The sequence below is a fragment of the Exserohilum turcica genome (assembly GCF_000359705.1).
Source record: "Exserohilum turcica Et28A unplaced genomic scaffold SETTUscaffold_3, whole genome shotgun sequence".
Taxonomy (NCBI): domain Eukaryota; kingdom Fungi; phylum Ascomycota; class Dothideomycetes; order Pleosporales; family Pleosporaceae; genus Exserohilum; species Exserohilum turcicum.
Window position 1 is genome coordinate 1,902,235 of NW_007360136.1, and position 19,290 is coordinate 1,921,524.

General features: G+C 54.5%; 6 protein-coding genes across 6 annotated transcripts; 2 read left to right on the forward strand and 4 right to left on the reverse strand.

The window, feature by feature from the left end:
• Positions 1-685: 685 nt before the first annotated feature.
• On the reverse strand, positions 686-2,482 carry SETTUDRAFT_163792 (uncharacterized protein). Its single transcript, XM_008029358.1, has 4 exons — positions 2,341-2,482; positions 1,820-2,285; positions 1,709-1,761; positions 686-1,636 (listed from the first exon to the last, which is right to left on the reverse strand). The coding sequence occupies exons 1-4, from the start codon at positions 2,443-2,445 to the stop codon at positions 728-730; spliced, it is 1,533 nt and encodes a 510-aa protein (XP_008027549.1). The 5' UTR covers positions 2,446-2,482; the 3' UTR covers positions 686-727.
• Positions 2,483-4,208: 1,726 nt separating this feature from the next.
• On the reverse strand, positions 4,209-5,338 carry SETTUDRAFT_42223 (uncharacterized protein). The gene is made up of 5 exons (XM_008028898.1): positions 5,227-5,338; positions 5,113-5,136; positions 5,003-5,059; positions 4,794-4,921; positions 4,209-4,743 (listed from the first exon to the last, which is right to left on the reverse strand). Exons 1-5 carry the CDS (start codon positions 5,262-5,264, stop codon positions 4,643-4,645), a joined length of 348 nt encoding a protein of 115 aa, XP_008027089.1. The 5' UTR covers positions 5,265-5,338; the 3' UTR covers positions 4,209-4,642.
• Positions 5,339-6,171: 833 nt separating this feature from the next.
• On the forward strand, positions 6,172-10,933 carry SETTUDRAFT_154665 (uncharacterized protein; the record flags this gene model as incomplete). Its single annotated transcript, XM_008029359.1, has 3 exons — positions 6,172-7,792; positions 7,840-9,854; positions 9,902-10,933. 3 exons carry the CDS (start codon positions 6,172-6,174, stop codon positions 10,931-10,933), a joined length of 4,668 nt encoding a protein of 1,555 aa, XP_008027550.1.
• A 1,257-nt stretch (positions 10,934-12,190) lies between these two features.
• SETTUDRAFT_163798 (uncharacterized protein) lies at positions 12,191-13,407 on the reverse strand. Its single transcript, XM_008029360.1, has 4 exons — positions 13,212-13,407; positions 12,931-13,152; positions 12,728-12,868; positions 12,191-12,674 (listed from the first exon to the last, which is right to left on the reverse strand). The coding sequence occupies exons 1-4, from the start codon at positions 13,341-13,343 to the stop codon at positions 12,318-12,320; spliced, it is 852 nt and encodes a 283-aa protein (XP_008027551.1). The 5' UTR covers positions 13,344-13,407; the 3' UTR covers positions 12,191-12,317.
• A 1,231-nt stretch (positions 13,408-14,638) lies between these two features.
• Positions 14,639-15,640, forward strand: SETTUDRAFT_20588 (uncharacterized protein; the record flags this gene model as incomplete). The annotated part of the gene is made up of 1 exon (XM_008028720.1): positions 14,639-15,640. One exon carries the CDS (start codon positions 14,639-14,641, stop codon positions 15,638-15,640), a length of 1,002 nt encoding a protein of 333 aa, XP_008026911.1.
• An 842-nt stretch (positions 15,641-16,482) lies between these two features.
• On the reverse strand, positions 16,483-18,925 carry SETTUDRAFT_42227 (uncharacterized protein; the record flags this gene model as incomplete). Its single annotated transcript, XM_008028899.1, has 1 exon — positions 16,483-18,925. One exon carries the CDS (start codon positions 18,923-18,925, stop codon positions 16,694-16,696), a length of 2,232 nt encoding a protein of 743 aa, XP_008027090.1. The 3' UTR covers positions 16,483-16,693.
• Between the last annotated feature and the right edge of the window lie 365 nt (positions 18,926-19,290).

The window sequence follows — 19,290 nt, forward strand, 5'->3', positions numbered from 1 at the left end:
GACTCCCTCCCTTCCTCATATCCCTACATCTAACCTAACCCCCCTCTTTCCTAAGCTGCACCGCATCCCTCACCCACACCTACCCAGAATCCATCGCTACAACCGCCTTTCCTAGCCCCTAAACCAGCTGTTACCATCGTCCCTTGACAAACGCATCTTAGGCATCATCAGCACTACTACTACGGCCTCTTTCATGAAGGAGCAGCAGCAGCAGCACCAGAACCCCGAAACCCTACATTGCGCCAAACACCTCATCTTCCCAGCCTACTTCACTCACTCACTTTCGTTAACAGCATAGCATAGCACAGCATAGAGGGATATACTTACGTCGTGCGTGAGTAGTCTAGATTGAATATCATCACACTTGTTCTCCGCATTCTACAGCGGGGAATCCGCGTGCTGGAATGGAAATGGAAGTGGAAATGGAAATGGAAATATCATGACGAAGACGGTGGGGGCGGCGGCGTGGGCATGGTATATAGCAGGTGTAGCAGCAGTGCTCTGGGATACTTACTGTGCGTTTGTGCTGGTTGGAGCAGTTAGTGTGCGGGATGGCTGGGGGAGTGGCGTTGGCATGGCATGTGGTGAGGATGGGGGACTGTGCTTTTTTGTGGTGGTGGTGGTGGTGGGGTGTGTGATGTCGAGATTCCAAAGTGGGAAAGAAAGGGGGTAATAATTTGTGGCAAAAAAAAGAACGAGTAAATTACTTTTATTAATTTTTCCCAACTTACTTTTCCACGGGAATTTTGCCACGCGAATCCAACGCCCAGTTCACGTCGAAGCCATTTTTATCGCCATCACAGGGCCCGTCGATCTGCATGGTTGGCGTCTCGCTTGCACACAGGACGCGTTCTCTAGCCAGCTCATCCAGCAGATGGGCGAGCTCTCTGTTGCGCCCGCGCAACCACATTCGGACGGCTTTTCCCTGGATCCGCGCGCGCCGAGTCATCCACCAGAGGTCGCCGTCTTCGAGGATCCTGAACCACCAGCCGAGTAGGAACACGGCTCTTGTGTCTTTGTGCTCGAGCAGCTCGATGAATTCGGGTGTGATGAAGGTTGTGAAGTAGAGGAAGTGCAGCACGTTGGCGTGCGTCAGATGCATGTTTCGGATGCGCGAGAGAATGACGACAGCGACGAGATACGGGTTATTCTCTTTCGTAGAAGACTCGTGGATATCAAACAGGGTTTGGAAGATCTCTGGGATAAACTCCGTGTCTTCGCCATTGACCCACTGCGGTGCCGGCGAACGAGGTCTGTGCTTCAGTACGTTGTGGAACAAACTATCCTCCCTCATGGGATCTGCAATGCGCCACAGGTGTCGTTTGCCCTCTCCGAATTTGATCCAGGATAGGTCGCTGGGCTCACTGGGTTTCAGGGGCCACACGGCATTCGGATCGTTGGACTCGACGAACCAGAAAGATGAGGCGCCAAGATGGACACCAGTGGCCCAGATGGCATCGCGGTAGGCAGGGGTCAGCGGATACGCCATGATGCGGTAGAAGAGGCTAGTTGCAAGGTCCCAGTGGAAGAGCGACATGTGTTGTTGCTTGGCAGAAAGGGCGGGAGAATGACGCAGGGAAAGGTCGGAGTCGTGCATCAGAGTCAGGCCCAGGAGCATGTGCATTAGGAAGGGGTGCTATATGGTGATCAGCCTCGTGCTTCATAAGGCGAGACGTTCGAGCTTAGCGAAGGGTAGCCTAGATCGTACCTGAAAGGCTAGTTGACACACTACATCTCGATACTCGGGTGCCATACGCTGATCTGTTCAGAGCCGGTCAGTTCATACCCGTCCGAGGAACGGGTCGGAAGCAGGGCTCACCTCCGATGGTCAAAGACGTCCTACTCTGGAACCGCGTCAGAATCTCAAAGTCTACTTCGGTAAACTCCCAGGACCACCCAGGGGACAACGGCGCCGCTTCTGTTTCTAGCCGTACGTATTGACTCAAGGCTACGGATTCGAGTGAGCCGGAAATCATGGCGGTCATGTTAGCGTTGCTGGAAACAGGAGACCATGGGTTGCCCAAGCTGCTGACGACACTGCTAGTCGTTGTGAATTCCAGGGACTTAGCAGCTTTACCGTAGACTTCTGACCTCGGGCTATCGATTTGGATCCAGTTTGGTGATTCATTCCTTCCATCAAACACTACAGAGTCTTCGATGACCGACGTAAGATTGACTTGGAACGAGCCATGAGTGGCAGCGTCTAGAGAATCTTTTGACTCTCCAAAGTCGCAAGAGACGCCATAGGTCTTGCATTTGGTGCAGCCTGGCCTCGTCTCATCGCACTTTGATCACCTGATCAGTCTGCGTTTAGGGGTAGTGAGTGTTCTTGAAGCTAACCTTGACCCGTCGTAGCTTGCAGTTGTTGCAACCTTTTCTGGACTTTGCATGAGCGCGTCGCTTGCGTTCGCGTGGCGTGGTACTCTTGGATAGGGTGGCAGGCATGATACTGGTCTACCTGTAGAGCGTAGTCAATCAAAGCGTGGTGCTGTGGATAATATGGCTCTTTCTGCAGGTTATGTGGGCGGATCTAACCTGTAGTCGTATCGTATGATCCTCCGTATGCGGTACATTGATGCCTTAAGAAACAGGACACGGAGTTAAGTTTGTCATCGCCGGCATAGCTCACTGTTTGGTAACGAGCTGTCAGGCCTCCACTAGTGGCTTAGTCTAACCCCCTTTCGTATCAGCATCTCCTCGGCGTATGATTGGCGATATCAACCATCAACAAAGCGACTGCAAATGGGGATATTGCTTTAATCTTGTGAAGTCCGGACGATGCTACAAAGACGTTAGAAATGAGTCTCAGGGACACCAAAAAATAATGTTACAAACACCTCTTGGCCGCGAGCAACATGGTCTGCCATGTCATACATCATAGTCGAGGCCCATTCAGTCTTGTTTCCCCAAATATTTGTCACAACTTCTAGCGTCCTCCCCAGACCATGAAGGCATTCGTACAAGAGGAGAAAAATGGTCCTTTGGTTCTGAAAGAAGTACTCATCCTAGCCTGGTCTAGGCTCAGTAATTGTCAAGGTCCTTGCTAACCTCTTTCAACATCAGACACTAGACTTCCTCGCTGCAAAGTTCGCCTTAACGTATCCAACAACCATGATTCCTGGTGGACATGTCGTGGGGCGAGTTGTCACTACGGGTCCGGACACGACGTTCTTGGATAATGGTCAGTTAGTCTCGATTGAGCCGTTCATACGGGCTCGCGACGACCCTCCAGTCTGGATCATGTGAGGAGTAATCGAGGGTACCAGCGCTGGGTCAAGGAAGCTGTTTGCGGAGAACCGGCGATACTCGACATTTGCACAGATGCGAAAGCTACATTCGAGGTTAACTGGGCGCTGAATGAGAACCGATTGTGTAAGGAGCTGGGGTATTCGACTCCAGACCTCGTGCCGCTGACTGTGGGTGTGGTTGTGTACAGCGGTTTAAAAGGTATAAATATCAAGCCTGGCGCGAGAATTGTCGTCACTCCTGCCACAGGCATCTTTTCAGGAGCAGCAGTTGGCGTAGCTGTTGCAATGGTGTTGCAATGGGTGCGACTGTTATAGCAACGGGACGCAACGAACGCGCGCTTGCCCGTCTGGTATCAAGCGTCGTGCGTACAAAAGACGTGAACAAGGACGTTGCCAGTTTGCAGCAACACGGAGTAATTGATACCTTTGTCGAGATGACACCAATCGGCGCCTGAGGAAGCACCCACGTGCACACGGCCTTCGGCGGCCTTCAGCAGTACGGCCGAGCTTGCATTATGGGCATGGGCGCAGGCGCAATGAAGGATATTGAAATCTCCACGATGCAACTGGCCTTTCAAAGCATCACAGGGCATGGCCACACAATATAAAGGGGCGATGATGTTAGAGAAATCATCAACATGGCCGACACTGGCGTTCGAAAACTTGGCAAGCACCGGGGCTTGGATGTGGTGGCCGAGTTCAGCTTTGATCATCTCGCAAAGGGATTAGACTGGGTTTCTCTAAACCATGAGCTCGGTCAAATAGCCGTGCTCGTGCCAGAGCAAGGCTGATCGGAAGGTGCGGAAGGCACTGTAGGTGGTCACTGTCAGCATCCAATGTAGATCGTGTAAGCTGCGCCATATTTGTTAATACCGTAATACCGATGTAGCATTAGTTGTGCAAACTTCACGGGGAATCAAACTCAGTGTATGCGAAGGAAAAAGGATTCCTTGATTGTGACTCGGGCGCTTAAGCTTGCCGACCGTTGGATATGTTAAGAAATGGAAGCTGAGGCCTGTTGCAATCTGTTCGACCCGGCCTGTTCGTCACCAGCTATCCTGACGAGAGATCCCACTCTAAGAAAATGCAGCAATCTGCCATGGATCGTAACCCTATCACGAACTCTTAACGCCGTGAGCCGACTTCCATAGGCCCTTGAGCGATTGTTTCAGAGTGCGCCAGTCGCCATGGCGGCAGACGGGGGTCGGAGAAATCGAGGAAGGAGCGTCGGTCTTTTCCGCCAAGGTCGAATCCGTCGACGTTGAGGTAGAGCGCGGTTCGTCGCCACGACTCGAAGAACGATTTGAGATTACGCTATCGGTCTTGAGGCCCACAGGAGTCTTGTCTTTGCTTTGCTCGCGTGATATCACCTGTTCCTGAGGCCTCTCGCACCCCTAGTCAATGCCATGTTGTTTTTTCAGTTTTTCTAGGTTTTCTTGGCGTTCGGCAAGATCATTCGCAGCCTTGAGCATCTTGTCTGGCTGGTGATATAGTACTGCGGCAATTAGCGGCCATTGTGCTACGCGGCAGGTGTCATGCACGCACCGACGAGGTATCGGTTCTGGAAGTTGAAGCCGTTGAGCTTGTCGCAGGCCGATTTTGCGTCCATTACGTCTTCATAAACGACAAAGGCGGTGCCCTTGCTGTGGTTGGCGATACCCTGGCGGATCTGGCTGCGGAGAGGTCAGTGATCCGCGCGAACCGCAGACGCCCGCACGCGCGGGCGCATGGCGACGAAGAGGCAGACGACGTACCGCACAGGGCCGAACTTGCCAAAGAGATCGAAGAGTTCCTCTGGGGTGACGTTGAAGCTGCCACGGGGTTAGCGCACAGGGCCGCCGCGACGGGGCATGGGGCGACCGACCTCAGGTTCTTGACGAAGAGAGCTCTATGCAAACGACGTGTTAGCGCAAATGTCGAGGGAGTGGGCGGCAGCGGCCTTGGCCTGCGCACGCGATGCGGACAAGGGACCACGTACCGGTTGACTTCCGGGGCCAATTTTCCTCCTCGACTCATACTTTGGCGACGGTGGCGGGTGTCGAACGGACTAGCTGCTGGCTGGGAGATGGACGGGCGGGCGGTGGGAGGCGTGGGTAGCGGAGATAGAGGTTGGTGGTGAACATGCGGGCTCGATGCATGAATGGCGAGCGTGGGCCCGAGCGCCCAGCGCCACGTGACGCATGCACATGAGGCAAGGAGCGGCCGCCGCAGCGCAACAGGCGAGGCGCATGCCCGCCCGTGGCCGTGAGCGCAAGACGGGCGCCGCGTGCGGGAGGCGGACGGCCTTTTTTTTGGCATGCGCAGAGAGGGAGAAAGAGAGAAGAAGACGGCAGAGCGCGGGCGGGCGAGCCAGCGAGGCAGCCAGCGGAAAGCGTCGCTGGGGCGTGGGCGTACCGTCCAGGTGCTGCCAGAGACGCACCCGGGAGCGCTCGAATCGGAGTTGCGGGCTGGCAGCGAATGAAGCGGCTCAACGCTCCATAGCTCACCCAACCTCTTGCGCAGCCCAGAGAGCCGTCGTGCGAGCGTCATCGAGAGCCCGGCGCTGCTGCTCCTCCATCGCCCTGCTGCGCCCCTGCTGGGCACATTTCTCTGCGTTGCCACCGCCTGCCCACCCCCCGTCGCATCGTCGCCAGCGATCGCCTTGGTCCTCCGGCCGCAACATTCCCAATACAGTCCCCGCGACATCTCCACCACCACCTCGCTCCTCGCACCCACCACCACCCCCCCCCTCGCCGCTCGTTCCCTCTGCGCCGCGCCACTGTCGCTTCAATTCAGGATATGCCCGCGCCCGTCTGCCAGCCTGCACGCCGCCTCGCCTACAGTGCCGCTGCTCCATAGCCGCGCATCGTGAGACGCCCGTCCGAGGAGCAACCTCGCACCCCCGACGCCCCCATCGAACCCCCCTCGGCCGCCCACCACCGCCATGCGACGGATTTCCTCATTCAAGGAGCACTACAGGCGAGCTTCGGCGCGTGCTGCCACCCCTCCGCCCCCCGTCTACGAGCCGCTGTCGCCCATCCTGCCGCCCACCGAGCTCTCGTCAGCGCACCCCGCCGGCAGGGCGAATATTCCACCAGCGCCGCTGCCAGCCAGCGCACACGGTAATGGCGCTCTCACACATACGCCTACTCTCGGGCAGAGTACGCGCGCGTCGCCGAAGCTGGCGCCGCCGCCGGTGACGTATGAGCCAGCGTCGCGATCCGTGCCTCCTCCCCATGCACCGCAGTATTCTCGGGCGCAGGCATCGCCTATCGAGACGCTCGCAGACGCCGCCGTGACGTCGCAGCGGACCAGCCCAGCCTTTGCGGAGCCGTCGCGCCGCTCTTCACACCCCGCGAAATCGCCCTCGTCCCTCCCTTACCCCGTCGCCGAACGCGCCCCGGCACACGCCCTGCCCAGAGACCACACATATCCCTTCAATGAGCGGCCGGCAAAGAGAGCGCGCTCCGAGGTCTATGGCTCGCCGCAGTATGGCCAGGCTCAGTCGAGGCCCGCCACGAGCCACCTTCCGGGCTGGTCCTACAATGTCGAGCACATGGCAGATAATGGCAACCGCATCTATCAGCCCACCGGCGAGCCCAACGACCGGCTGTCCGATGCCCAGCTTTTGCTGGATTTTTTCAATGTCTCTACACAGACTGCACAATCACCGCCGTCGACAGCCAAGCGGTGGAGCATTTCACAACCAGCGCCAGCCGAACAACCTGTAGGACAAGCACAGCAGCCAGTCGAGCCTCCGAGCCCATATACAGCGCCGCCCCCGCCGCCTGCCGATCGATACCACCAGCATACGCAGCCTCCCGTAGACACGAAGCACCCTTTGGCCCTGCCAGCCGATACAGCCCGGACCGTTTCGGCTGCGCATATCCACACATCACCTGACGAAGCACCAAGTGCAGTTGCACAGCATGCAGCGCAAGGCCACGCTCCCGTGGAAGAGCCCAAGGCAAAGAAGCAGCAGGGCTGGCCGAAAGGCAAGGCACGCGGAGGACGTGGCGGCGCTAGCACGACGAGTAGCAAGCGAAAGAGGACCCCCAAGCCAAAGGGCGCATCGTCTGGAGAGACTACGGGAGCCGTAGAACAGCCCCAACCGCCTTCGAATCTGCAAGCCGAGCTGCCTGCTGCCGTTACAGCCGAGAACTCTATACCCCCAGCAGCGCTGACCGAGCCTGCGCATACCTCGCCCACACAAGCCCGCCGCCACTCCTTCTCCGCGTCGACCCAGCCACAGCCCAACGAACCACCGCCGTCAGTCTCTTCGCGCGCCCAGTCACTTCCTCTCGGCCAGCAACCAGCTGCAACTGCGCCCCCCGATACACCGTCTCAGCCCGCAAACGCCCCAGTCGAACCAGAACTCATCTGCGCCACCTGCAAGTCTTCCGAGTCGGTGGTCAAAGTCGGTGACGGCGAGCAATGGATAGGGTGCGATGGCTGCAAAGAGTGGTATCACTACCCTTGTGCTGGGTTCAACAGCGAGCGGGAGGTGCGGGAGGTAAATAAATTCTACTGCGAGCCGTGTAGACCCAAGTTTGGTGAAACAACGAGTAGGTCTACCGACGCACATTGGGCTTATAGTTCTAACATGGTCCAGAGGTTCGTAAATCCGTCAGAGCCCACACCACTGTTGACTACGCTGGTCTAAACGAAGGGGTGCTGAAGACGTCGGATGATAACCCAGAACACCACTATATTTCAGCGTTCAAGAATGGGGATATTGCCTTCACACCCGAGACGTTCGCACGCGTGCCAGCGCAGCTCATTACTGGCGATTTTTTGGAGAAGATGAACGGGTTCAAAGAGCCAATTATAATTCCGGGCGATATGAACCCCAAAGTAGGGGCGCCAGCTGAGGCCGATGATATCGACCAGCAAAAAGACGAGTCGACGACATCATACTTTGAATACGAAACAGTCAAAGACGACGGGCAAGACAGTCTCGACATGGTCATCCCCAAGGGATTGACCGTCCGGCGCGTAGCAGAACTCTACGGTCCGAACGAACCTGTACCCGTCATTGACGTCAAGGCTCAGGAGGGCGAAGTCAAGAAGTGGACCATGGGGAAATGGGCGGATTACTACGAGCAGCAAGGAGAAAAGCCTGTGCGGAACGTCATCAGCTTGGAGGTATCTCGAAGCCGACTGGGAAAGCTCATCCGACGACCTAAAGCCGTCCGGGACATGGACCTTCAAGACTCGGTATGGCGGGAAGATGACAAAGCCCCACCACCGCCAGTGCAGTTTTACTGTCTGATGTCTGTCGCCGACTGCTTCACTGATTTTCACATCGACTTTGGTGGTTCTTCGGTCTACTACCACATTGTCAAAGGCAAAAAGGTCTTCTTTTTCATCCCGCCAACCAAGCAAAACCTCAAGAAGTATGAAGACTGGTGTCTTTCCCCCAATCAAGGCCATGATTGGCTCGGCAAACAAGTCAAAGAGTGTTACAGGGTCGACCTGTACCCTGGCGACACGATGCTGATCCCGTCTGGCTGGATCCATGCAGTCTGGACGCCCGAAGACAGTCTCGTCATTGGAGGCAATTTTCTCACTCGGATACATTACGGCATGCAAATCAAAATTCTCGAAATTGAGAAAAACACCAAGGTGGCCTTGCAGTTTCGGTACCCTTTCTTCCAAAAGATCATGTGGTTGACCGTCATCAAATACCTCGAAGACGACCCGGTTCCCGTTCCCGTTCAAGAACTCCTGCAGGGCGGCGAGCAATTCAAACGATCCACACCCATCTACTGCGAACCAGACAGATTTGGACACAACTCGCACCTCGGCGCGCAAAACTACAATCGGCGGTACTATCCTAAACACGAGCTGGAAGGGCTGACAGACCTCCTCAATTACATCTGGAGGACCGTTCTCATTACCGAGGGAAAGATTGATGTACCACAGAAGACTCGAAGTGCAGTCAACAAGTCGATACCAAAAGGCCACGGCGAACCGCTTGTGCTAGCGCGGCGGTTTGCTATGTGGATTGCCTGGAAGCGCGGAAACGAAGCCATCCCGTCATGGGCCTTTTCCGATGCTATATTGCCCGAAGTGGCCGAGACTACAGAGAAGAAACTGAGTGCGGCTCAAGTCAAGAGACTGGAGCGGGAGACGCTTCACGAAGCTCTGCGAGCAACAGCAGAGAGGTCTTCGGCGCGTATCAAGGCTTCTGATGTGGTTCCCGAGCCTTCTCCCCCTGTCGAGACGGAGAATTTCCACAATTTCGATATGGTACCTGTCACCTCTGGCCCGCTAACTGGCTTCCTCCGTCCGTCGGCAAACAACCCGCATATCACGACACCCAAGACCTCTCAGCTCGGACCCAAACGTGTTGCCTGCGATGCTTGCAGAAAGCGACGGATACGATGCAAGCACAAAGACGAGCTCATTGACACGTCGAAGCCTGGAATGCACACCATAGATCTTTCGGGCTCATACGGCATCTCTGTCAAACGTCGGCTTAGTGATCACTCTATCGCGGATAGCCTTTCCAACGCCCCCAACGGTCCCGTGAATGGTGGTCCCATCATGGCAGATGTAAATGGAGATCCCTACGCGCTCAAGTCTGGTAGAGTAAAGGCTTGTGCTGACTGTCGGAAGAGCAAGGTGAGAATGATGAAACTTGAACCGCTGTACACAACTAACAATCATAGCGCCGCTGCATACATGACGAATATGGCAATGTCGATCCGATCAAAGCCAACGAAATTCCTATTCCTAGAGGTTCTGCGTCCAAGAAACGACGGGTCAGTGACGAAGATTCAGCATCAACCGCAAAGCGGATGAGACACGCATCATCATACGAAGACGAGTACATGAACGGAGACATGCACACACGGCACTCTTTGCCAAGCCAATTCAACGGTGGCTCATCCTTCCTCCAGGATATCGCCTACTCTGCCCAACAAGCGCTAGACCAGACGCCCGAGAACGATGAACTAGTGCCTGTTGATCCTGCACTCCAAGCATACACGAATGGCGACTACAACAACATAGACGCAGCAAATGCATACCATGGTAACGGCGATACTGTCATGTCATCTGTCGAGTATCAGCCCACCGATCCCATGCTTATGGATGGTGTTGAGCTCACACAACACAATGGCGAGCCCCACGGACCCAGCGTAGAACCACTCACGCCTGGCCCTGTCCCTCATGATGAAAACATTCACCCACAGACGAACGGCTTCACATCAAAACCCGCCTCAGAGCACCACGCCGTCCGTCATCCTTCTTCACCAGTTTCGGGCCCCTCGCCAGCAGCCAACGGCTACAGTCCGTACATAACATCGCCTGCGACAAATACCCACACCAACTTTACCACAAACTCCGACTTTCCGCCTCCGCCCATCACACCCACTGTCACCTCATGCAAAGCAACCCGCACCCAACAGCAGCAACAACAACAACAACAACAACACCACCAATCTTCAGCCCGCAAAGCAAGCCACACGCCTTCCCGCGGCGGCCGCAACAGCAAAACACCAAAGTCGACACCAGGCAACAAGAAACACGACAACAGCAGCAACGGCATCAAACTCGAGCACGGCATGACCATGGGCACGGGTGTAGGCATGAACATGGGCATGCTAAACATGATTGATCCCAATCTCGACCAGGCGAGCTTCGACCTCATCAAGCAGCTGCAACAAGAAGACTTGGGATTGAGAAGGCGAAGTCGGTGATGTGTATGTGTGTGTGTGTGTGTATGTGTATGTGGCGTTAGTAGGGCGTTGTAGTAGCATCATCAGCATCATTATCAGTATTTGTCTAGTTACATACTCTGATATCATCTTCTTTCTTCCTCCTTTCTCTCTTACTCTTTTACATGAAGCATTTTCTCCAGCTCCCCATGTTTTTCTTCATGTTTTTTTTTCCTTCTCTTTCTCCCCGATCCCGTCTCCCTTGTCCTCCTGTCTTTTATGCGTTCTGCATACCGAGAGTGCAATTCTCTCTCGTTTTCTCTTCCTTTCTTTCTTTCTTTCTTTCTTTTGTGTGTGTGTGTGTGTATCCGGACGTGGAAGGATTCTTTACCTCCTTCCTTTCTTCCTTTATTCCTGTTTCTTCACTCTTTTTCAAGTTGTTTTTGGGGGTGGGGGTGGGGGTGGAGGCGCCTGAAAAGCCCGTTTGAACACTACTCCTACTACTACTCCTACTACTCCTACCACGAGCATTACCATATTCAGGGGAAGAAGAAGAGTATGCGAAAAACAAGAAGGAGAAAGCGAGAGAGAAAAAGCGAGAGAAAGAAAGACAGAAGAAGAAGAAGAAAAAGTCACAATTGACTTTCGCATTTCCCATGGCATAACCCCTTCCCTCCTTCCTTTCCCCTCCCTCGTCAGACTCCAAAACCTTCATCTGGATCCCATCTCTTCTCTTCCTCTTCCTCTTCCTCGCGTTCGAACTTTTCTTTCCAAAAATCCTGTTTTTCTTTTTTTTCTTTTTTTTCTTCTCAGGTACTAGGTTCACTTCACTCCAGTTCACTGCATTTCCCAGTTCCTTGAAACTTTTCTTTCTCTCTCTCTCTCTCTCTTTTTCAAAGAAAAAGCTGTTTTTTTTACTTTACTTATACCCCCCCGATGATTCGCTACTGTGGGAAAAGAAGAAAAAAAAACAACAAAGGTGTGTGTTTTTATTTACATACATTTCCATACACACACGCACCTGTCTTTTTTTTCCTTCTCTCTCTCTCTTTTCTGGTTTATTTACCATCGTATGGGAAGGTGTAAGGGGGTATGGGGGAGGGGGCTCTGGCGTTGATTTCTCTCTTTTTTTTGACTTCCGGAAATGCCCAGCATATGGATGGGGACTGCGACTCTTTGTTTTCATAGTTAGGTATGTAGAGGATTACTTGCATAGTCCCAGGACTTCTGTAATGAAGATGTTCAAAGCAAAAAAAAGCAAAGACATGCTGTTTGTTTTCCACGGTGCGTGAAGTGTACATGGGTTTCTTCATTTCATTTGACGTGTCTATTTCGTGACTGGTATAGTGAATATATAGCAGCTGAACGACAGCGTTCGTCACTGCTACAATCCATGGACGTGATAGGTGCTCTGCCCAGGATGATCCTACTCCAACGCGCTTGTAACGTTGGAGAACTCGCCCTTCTTGAGCTTCGTCTCCCAGAAGATAGGGTTCGTGTCGTTGAATCCATGCTTGACCCATCCGTCCTCCTTGACGTGGTACAGATTGATGAAACCTCCAGAGTACGCATCCCTATGGGTAGCCGCCAGGATACTCCTTCGGCCCAACTCGAGCGCCTCGTCGTCTTCAAGGTCGTACTTGTATTGTGCGTCGAGCACACCGTACGCGAATGTCTGACCGGAACCAACACAGAAGAGGTTGCCAGCGAGACGCGTGCCGTCACTGTCGATGTAGTAGAGGGCGGGGCCTTCTTGCGGGGTTACACCGGCGCACATGGTTCCCTGTCCATCAGCATTAGATGGATGGTTTGATACAACCGCGCGCCATAACTCACCATACTCAGACCCATGCCCTTGTACGAGTAGACCAGGTTGGCCAGGATCTTGGACGCCGCAGCGACAGAGATGCGGCGCTTGTGCCGCAGTTCGTGGAGACGGCATTGCATGCCAAGGTATGCAAGCCAGTATTGGCAGTCCTACAACATGTCAAAACACAGCCTTTCTCCCAACATGGCCTTGTCATGTGGAGGTTACGTACAGCAGCGCCACCAGCCATGGTTCCCAGCAAGCAGCTGTTGATCTCAATGACCTTCTTGACCGTCTGACTTGCTATCCAGTTTCCAGCAGTGGCACGCGAGTCGGTGGCTACAATGATGCCGCCCTTGAAGCGAAAGGCCAGGGTTGTGGTACCGTGGGCGATCTTGATGGGGCAGTTTGGGTTGGAGTAGTCGTCGGTCATTGCGCGGAGCCATGATGCTGACTATGCTATCGTCAGTACACGGCGCTCTTGTGATTGACCAGGAGAATATTAGTGCGCACCTGGGCGACGGGTGGAAGGGCAAACTTGAGAGATAGCTCTGGAGCGCCGCTGTAGAGCTGCAGTTGCTCCTCCTCGGACGGGCCCTCCTCCGTGTAGGCCGGTCGGCTGTACTGTGAGACTAATGAATCCATGGCTGCGGCGACTGTGTGTATGGGCGACGATCAGAGGGTATCGAGAGCGTGATCGAATAGTCGCCGTGGGGGTGGTGTTGGCTGTTTGGGGTTGGTGATGTGAGCTCCAAGCTCCGGCGTTGTCGGTAATGCCAAGGCCAGCCGCGTCCCAGCTGCTGCCTTCACCTCCCACTCCGCACTGGCGCGTCAACCTCATCGCCAGCATCAGATCAAAGCATCATCAATTAAATGCTCTTGGATCGGGTTTCGTAAGACCTTTTGCGAACTGTGATACACCCAGTTATCATGCGCCTATCATCAAACCAGCATCAAGCCTGTCCCGATGCCATGCCATAGCGCTGGTCGTCTCTATGCCTGCACAGGCAGCCATGACGCAGACTGGTTTGTTACCATGGCGCGCAGCCCACATGAGCAATTTGCGGTCTTGGAATACGAAAGAGAAGGGAATAAGAGGCAGTAGCAGTGACGACAGACATCTCACAAGGACCACGCTTACGGCACCACACGCACCGGAGGACTACCACAGCATAGGCTCAACTGCAAAAAAAAAAGGACGTACCTAGCGACACTGTTACGAGGCCAAATACTGTCAGCTACGTCACCAGGCTCCACAGCGTCCTTTGCCGCAAGGTATAACAAAGAGATGTTGTGGCTGGACCGTCACATGCCCAACCGTGTTGAGACTCGAGGTCATTCTAAGACAACGACGGCAACCCACGCGCCCGTCTCCAGACCTCAGCAGCGCCCGTCACTCGCCCAACGGACCGGAACACATGTTTGCATCTACCCATATGCAGGTACGTCAACTAATCATGCAGGCACTGCTTTTACTCACACTTGTCTCATTCGTCCTCTACTCTGCCTGCAGACGCGCCGCCCGCGTGGTAGTACCATATGCTATCTACACCATGGGAGCTAGCGGGTGACTATGCAAGAGGCGGCGATGATGGTGGTGGGTATATACATAGAAGAAGGACACCAAATCATAGGGGAAGTTTGACGGGAGAAAGAGGAGCTGATCATATGTACAAAAAAAGGTCTTGTGCCAGTGGTTAGAATAAGTAACACAGTTACTTCCTGTTGTCTTGCCCTTTCTTTCATGTCCATCTTCTGAATGCCCCGTCCTCACGATCAAACAGCTCATTCATATTATCATCCCTCGCGCCCCCCATCGTCATACACTCCAGCTTTCTCACATACTGCGTACCACCGCCTCGCTCCCCCAGCACGTCTTCACCCCCTGCCGCGTGTTGACTCTGCAGTTGATATCTCGGCACCACGTAGAAGCACCTATCATGTGCTGGATCACTCTCACACCCACCAAAGGCAAAAAGAAAGGTTACCGGCCTACGTCCGATTCCTCCTGTGTCGAGGACATCGTTCGCGTACACCATAATCCGGCAGTCCCCCAGCTCACCAACGTACGCATCAAGGTGCCTAGTGTCGACGTCGAGGTAGACGAGAAACACTCTCACGCCCATCTACATCCTCATCTGCAACATCACCACAGGCACCCGCACTTGCACCCACTGCACATGCACCCTGTAGGCGTACACGGCGAGCACCATCTTGGCCTTGGACTAGGGCTCGGCCACCACCACTACCGCGGCAGCCTCGACATAACCGACGACATGACGGATGTCAAATTACACGGGGAAGGCCGAAAACGGTCCACGGCGTCACCTAGTGGACCGCCGCCGTCACGGGAGCCATCAAGACGACCTCCTCCTACGCGTCCGTGTGTACCAGCAACACCAAGCATGTCGTCACCCTGCCCATCGTCGTCAGCATCGTCATCAACACCAGCGTCATGCTCGTCTCCGCCGTCATCCCCGCCCACAGACACATCACCCCTTTTCCCGTCGTCGCCCAGCGCCCCCGCATCGCCCCGCGAACCAATCTACCATACTCAAATCATGCAGCCTAGCGGCCGCAGCCCTACCACCGTCCGTGAAACAACGCGCGTGGCCCTCCGCACCGTGCAAACAGACGGCCGCCCAGGAAGAAACAACCTGAGACGCGTGGCGGGCTACCAAGTCCTCGGGCGCAACGTCCCCTGGGACTGGGACTGCGTAAGTAGCTCTGCGCCAAGCTCCAGTGGCGGTAACACTACCAGCCCCAGTGCCTCTGCCAGCAATGCGGCTGCCACCGCCGGCGGCCGATGGGTAAGGAGGAAATCCGCTGGCGGGGGCTCTCTAGGTGGCGCGGCTGCGGGTGCTGCTGCCACTGCTGGTGGCGCTCGTGGTGGATCCGCATTGAAGTATCCACCGTTTAGGCATGTGGAGAAGTGGATGTAAGAGGTTGCACGTGGGTGGTTGGTGGTGGTGGAAATTGCCGATTCCCTTTCCTTTTCCTTTTTTGGCTTTGTATACAAGTCATTGCATGTGTGTGTGTGTGTGTGGAGAAAGAGGAGGATATTGAATTACGACATTGCTCATTTATGTAATACCCCAGCGTTGATGGCTCATTTCTATCCATGTATCTAGTCTACACGACCTCTACGATTTCCCTTTGTATTTTCATTATTACATACCCATTTGCCCATTCAGTACTCTATTACTCTCTCTTATCTATTTTCTTTCTTCGACTTTGCATTAGACACTCTTGACACTCGTATGTTGCAACGCTTGGCCCATCGCGCCAATATTCTGCTTAGGCATCACTTACGCAGCTTCCTCTTTCCGGTCTTCAAAGCATCCAACCCACTGCATCCTTGCTCTTTTTGGCTCGTTCGTGCCTCCCAAGGAGTGGGACTGGATTCTTCCGTGAGATATTCGTCTGAGCTTAGCGCAGGCATAACACTCTATCAGATACCGCATAACGAAACGCCATTGGCCATTTGCCATTCTTGCTCCATGGAATGAGGCAGATGAATTGACAAATCCTCCCTCCAAACCCTTCAGTCCAGCGTTTCACCAGGCTGCCTCAGATTAAGGCCATCCCTTGGCCAGAAGCGCCACACCCTCACTCGCGTCGTATGATTTACATAGTGGCCAAGGGGTAGGAATGCCGAAAAGGCTCTGTTTGTTTGTTTTTGAATCGTACCTTGATGTTCCCAGTATAACTCAAAGAGGGGTATTTTACGCTACAAAAATGTCGGACATGTATGTTACAGAAAAAATCTCGCTATGCAGTGTTGGTGGTCATGCTGGTAATGATGGTCGTGGTTGCAACAAAAAACATATTAGAAAAGAAGGACATGATGGAACCCGCGGAATACTTCCTGCCATCGTTGAAAATAAAAATCATCGTGCAACAACATGTTTGCTCATTATGTACCGCATCTTGTGCGCTCCTTGGCAGCAGCTTGTGCGTTAGTTTTCTCTTGCTGTGAAATCCAGTCTTTGTCGTCATTTTCCTCTGCCTGGAACCCAGCCAGGCTGTCTCATGCTGTCCGCTGGACCCGGGTTGTTGGAGGTACCGTCTGCAGCAGGGGTCCAAAAATTAAACCCTTTGCTGCTGTTGCGTTTGTTTCTGCTGGGCTGTCGACCGAAGCTAGCCCTGAAATCTTTTCCGCTGCTGACGCTGCCAAAGCTGAGCACTTCAGGTCTGTCAAGATCGAACGGATCCGATTGCCGAATTGTTCGACGAGTAGGCAAGGCTGGCGTGAACATGTTGGTTGCAGGTCTACTCGGCCCTGGCTCCCCGAAAAAAAAGCTAGAGTCACGGGTCGCAAAAGTCGAGTTTGCATCGAATGTCGTAGCTGGATTGAAATTTGGCAAAGCCATCGAAGAACGGCGGCGGGTATGCCCAGGCAACACGGCCTGGTTTGGCATTGGGGGTACATTCGAGGAATCTCTGAATGGGTCGTCGCCGGTGTAGATTGACCAGGAATTTTGTGAGCTGTGCCCCGAAATTGAGCTCATTCCACGTTGATGGCCCTTTTCCCAAGCCGGTGCCGCTTCTGGTGGATCATAGCTAGATGCAAACGGATCTCTTGGTTCAGGATCTGCAGTAGCTTCGGGCTTTTGGGGTGTCGCAGGTGTGCTAAGTGGATCGGGGTTGAGTACTAGGAGTTGATTCGTCTGCCGTGGGTCGGCGAATGGATTTGGCGAGCCTGTATCCTCTATAATGCCAGGGAATCGATAGCTGGACACATTGCTTGGCTTTTGGCGAAGCCCGTTCCTCTTGCCATCTTTGCTTGGCCTGCTGTTGTTGGAACCCGCACGCTGGACGCCAAGTACGCCCTGCCCCTCACTGTTTGATCGAGCTCGTCCGTTGGCGTCTCTTGCGTATAGAGAGTCGACGCTGGCTTTTGGCACGTGTCGCTGATAAGGGTTGCTGGTAGATCCGGTTTGGGTTCCTTTTAGTCTTGCAACAAATGCGCTCAGTCCGGTCGGTATTGTCCTTATCCTTTCAAGGAAACTGGAGTTGGTTTGCCTCTTCTCGTTCCATCTCACTGGCCTTGATTTGCGTTTACGCAGGTAAAGAAAGAGCAGCCCAATAATCAAGGCCAATCCGGCAATTCCACCAAAGACGCCTCCCAGGACGCCTGTGATATTTCCATTTGCTCCGAGGGTCAAGGGACTGTCGTCATCGGGCGACCCCTGGCTGGGCGCAATGATGCCAGCAGACCCTCTCGTCGCGGAAACCGTTGGCCGTGGTTCACCGAGGGCTGGAGAATCTGGAACTGGCGTTTGCGAACTCGTGATGGATTCGAGAGGAATCGCCGGGTTCGTGTTCGTCTCCACAGACCCGGCAGCGTCGGATGCAGCCGGCCCAGTGAAGCCAGCCGACGGCCCCGCGGTTGCAACAGGTTGTGTAGGGGTAGCTGTTGATATTGTGTCAGAGCTTGTTGGTGTTGTGCTCGTAGGACGAACTGGTGATACTGCAGCAGCCTGCGAAGGCACTTTGGCCGAAGCCGTGGCTTGAGCCTTTGCTGGCTGCTTCAGAGAAGGCGTCGCCCGAGAAGGCGTAGGCAAAGAAGGCGTGGGCAAAGAAGACGTAGCCGAACAAGACGTACTCAAAGAAGACGTGCTCAGAGAAGGCGTAGTCAAAGAAGGCGCAGTCAAGGAAGCCGTGGCAGGGCTATCAGACGCAAGAGCAAGTGGTTTTATGCGCGCAGAGGAAGATGTGGGGACTGCACTTAGCGTACCTGTCAGCGAAGTTCCTGCTAATGGGTCTGCTGTGGGCGTTGCAAGGCCATCAGCCGATCCCTGGAGTGCCGGTTCTGCGGGCACCGGCGGAGTCGAAGAGGTAGCTGGCGGTGCCGATGACGACGATGCTGGTGCCTGTGCAGGCGATGACGATGGCGCTTGTGCTGAAGGTGGTGGTGCTAGTGGCGGTGGTAGCGATGGTGGTTGTGACGACGGCGGGGGCGGTGGTGGAGGAGACGATGGTGGAGAAAGTGGTGCTGACGACGGCGGGGGCGGGAGCGACGGCGGTTGAGGAGGCTTGGAGAGTGCCTCAGGAGCACTGGTCTGTATTTGCGGCGTGTTTTGCACGGTAGTCGAGCTTGTGACATCGGCAGTCGTCGCAATGGATGAAGTCGATGGTGGTGCGCTTGTGGCGAGCGTCCGGGCCCGAGAACGTGTGCATCGTCTCCCATTCACGGTCGTAATCGACTCTGGTGGGGAGGCCATTCGAGCAACAAGTCATAGAAAGACAGGGCGGAAAGGACTTGGAGATGAGGATTAAGAGAAAAAAGACCCAAGCGCCGCGGATGCTCTTCGCATGTTAACCTAGGAAGTAGGGAGCAATTCGTGTAGGCGGTCTTGAACGAATAGTTAACGGCGAGACGACGTTAGCACCGTGGCGGCCGTTCGGAGGGTCGCCGGGTTCTCAGCAACCGTTGGCACGCTGTGGTGCGCTTGTATGCGTCTGAAACGTGGGCGGCTTCATGTCGCGCTTCGAACAACACATGAAGCGCCGTAGGCCTCGCAGTTTCTGAGCACCGGCAGCCTCGCCGTCTCAGCCCTGGGACGAGCCAGCCGATGGGATATGCTGG

Coding starts and splice junctions, on each gene's coding strand:
- SETTUDRAFT_163792 (XM_008029358.1), bottom strand. CDS start 2,445: ATGCCTGCCACCCTATCCAAGAGTACCACGCCACGCGAACGCAAGCGA. Junction 1,762..1,819: donor GACGTCTTTGACCATCGGAG/GTGAGCCCTGCT, acceptor GGCTCTGAACAG/ATCAGCGTATGGCACCCGAG. Junction 1,637..1,708: donor TGTGTCAACTAGCCTTTCAG/GTACGATCTAGG, acceptor ATCACCATATAG/CACCCCTTCCTAATGCACAT.
- SETTUDRAFT_42223 (XM_008028898.1), bottom strand. CDS start 5,264: ATGAGTCGAGGAGGAAAATTGGCCCCGGAAGTCAACCG. Junction 5,060..5,112: donor CTCTTCGTCAAGAACCTGAG/GTCGGTCGCCCC, acceptor ACCCCGTGGCAG/CTTCAACGTCACCCCAGAGG. Junction 4,922..5,002: donor GGCAAGTTCGGCCCTGTGCG/GTACGTCGTCTG, acceptor ACCTCTCCGCAG/CCAGATCCGCCAGGGTATCG.
- SETTUDRAFT_163798 (XM_008029360.1), bottom strand. CDS start 13,343: ATGGATTCATTAGTCTCACAGTACAGCCGACCGGCCTACACGGAGGAG. Junction 13,153..13,211: donor CCCTTCCACCCGTCGCCCAG/GTGCGCACTAAT, acceptor ACGATAGCATAG/TCAGCATCATGGCTCCGCGC. Junction 12,675..12,727: donor AGGGCATGGGTCTGAGTATG/GTGAGTTATGGC, acceptor GCTGATGGACAG/GGAACCATGTGCGCCGGTGT.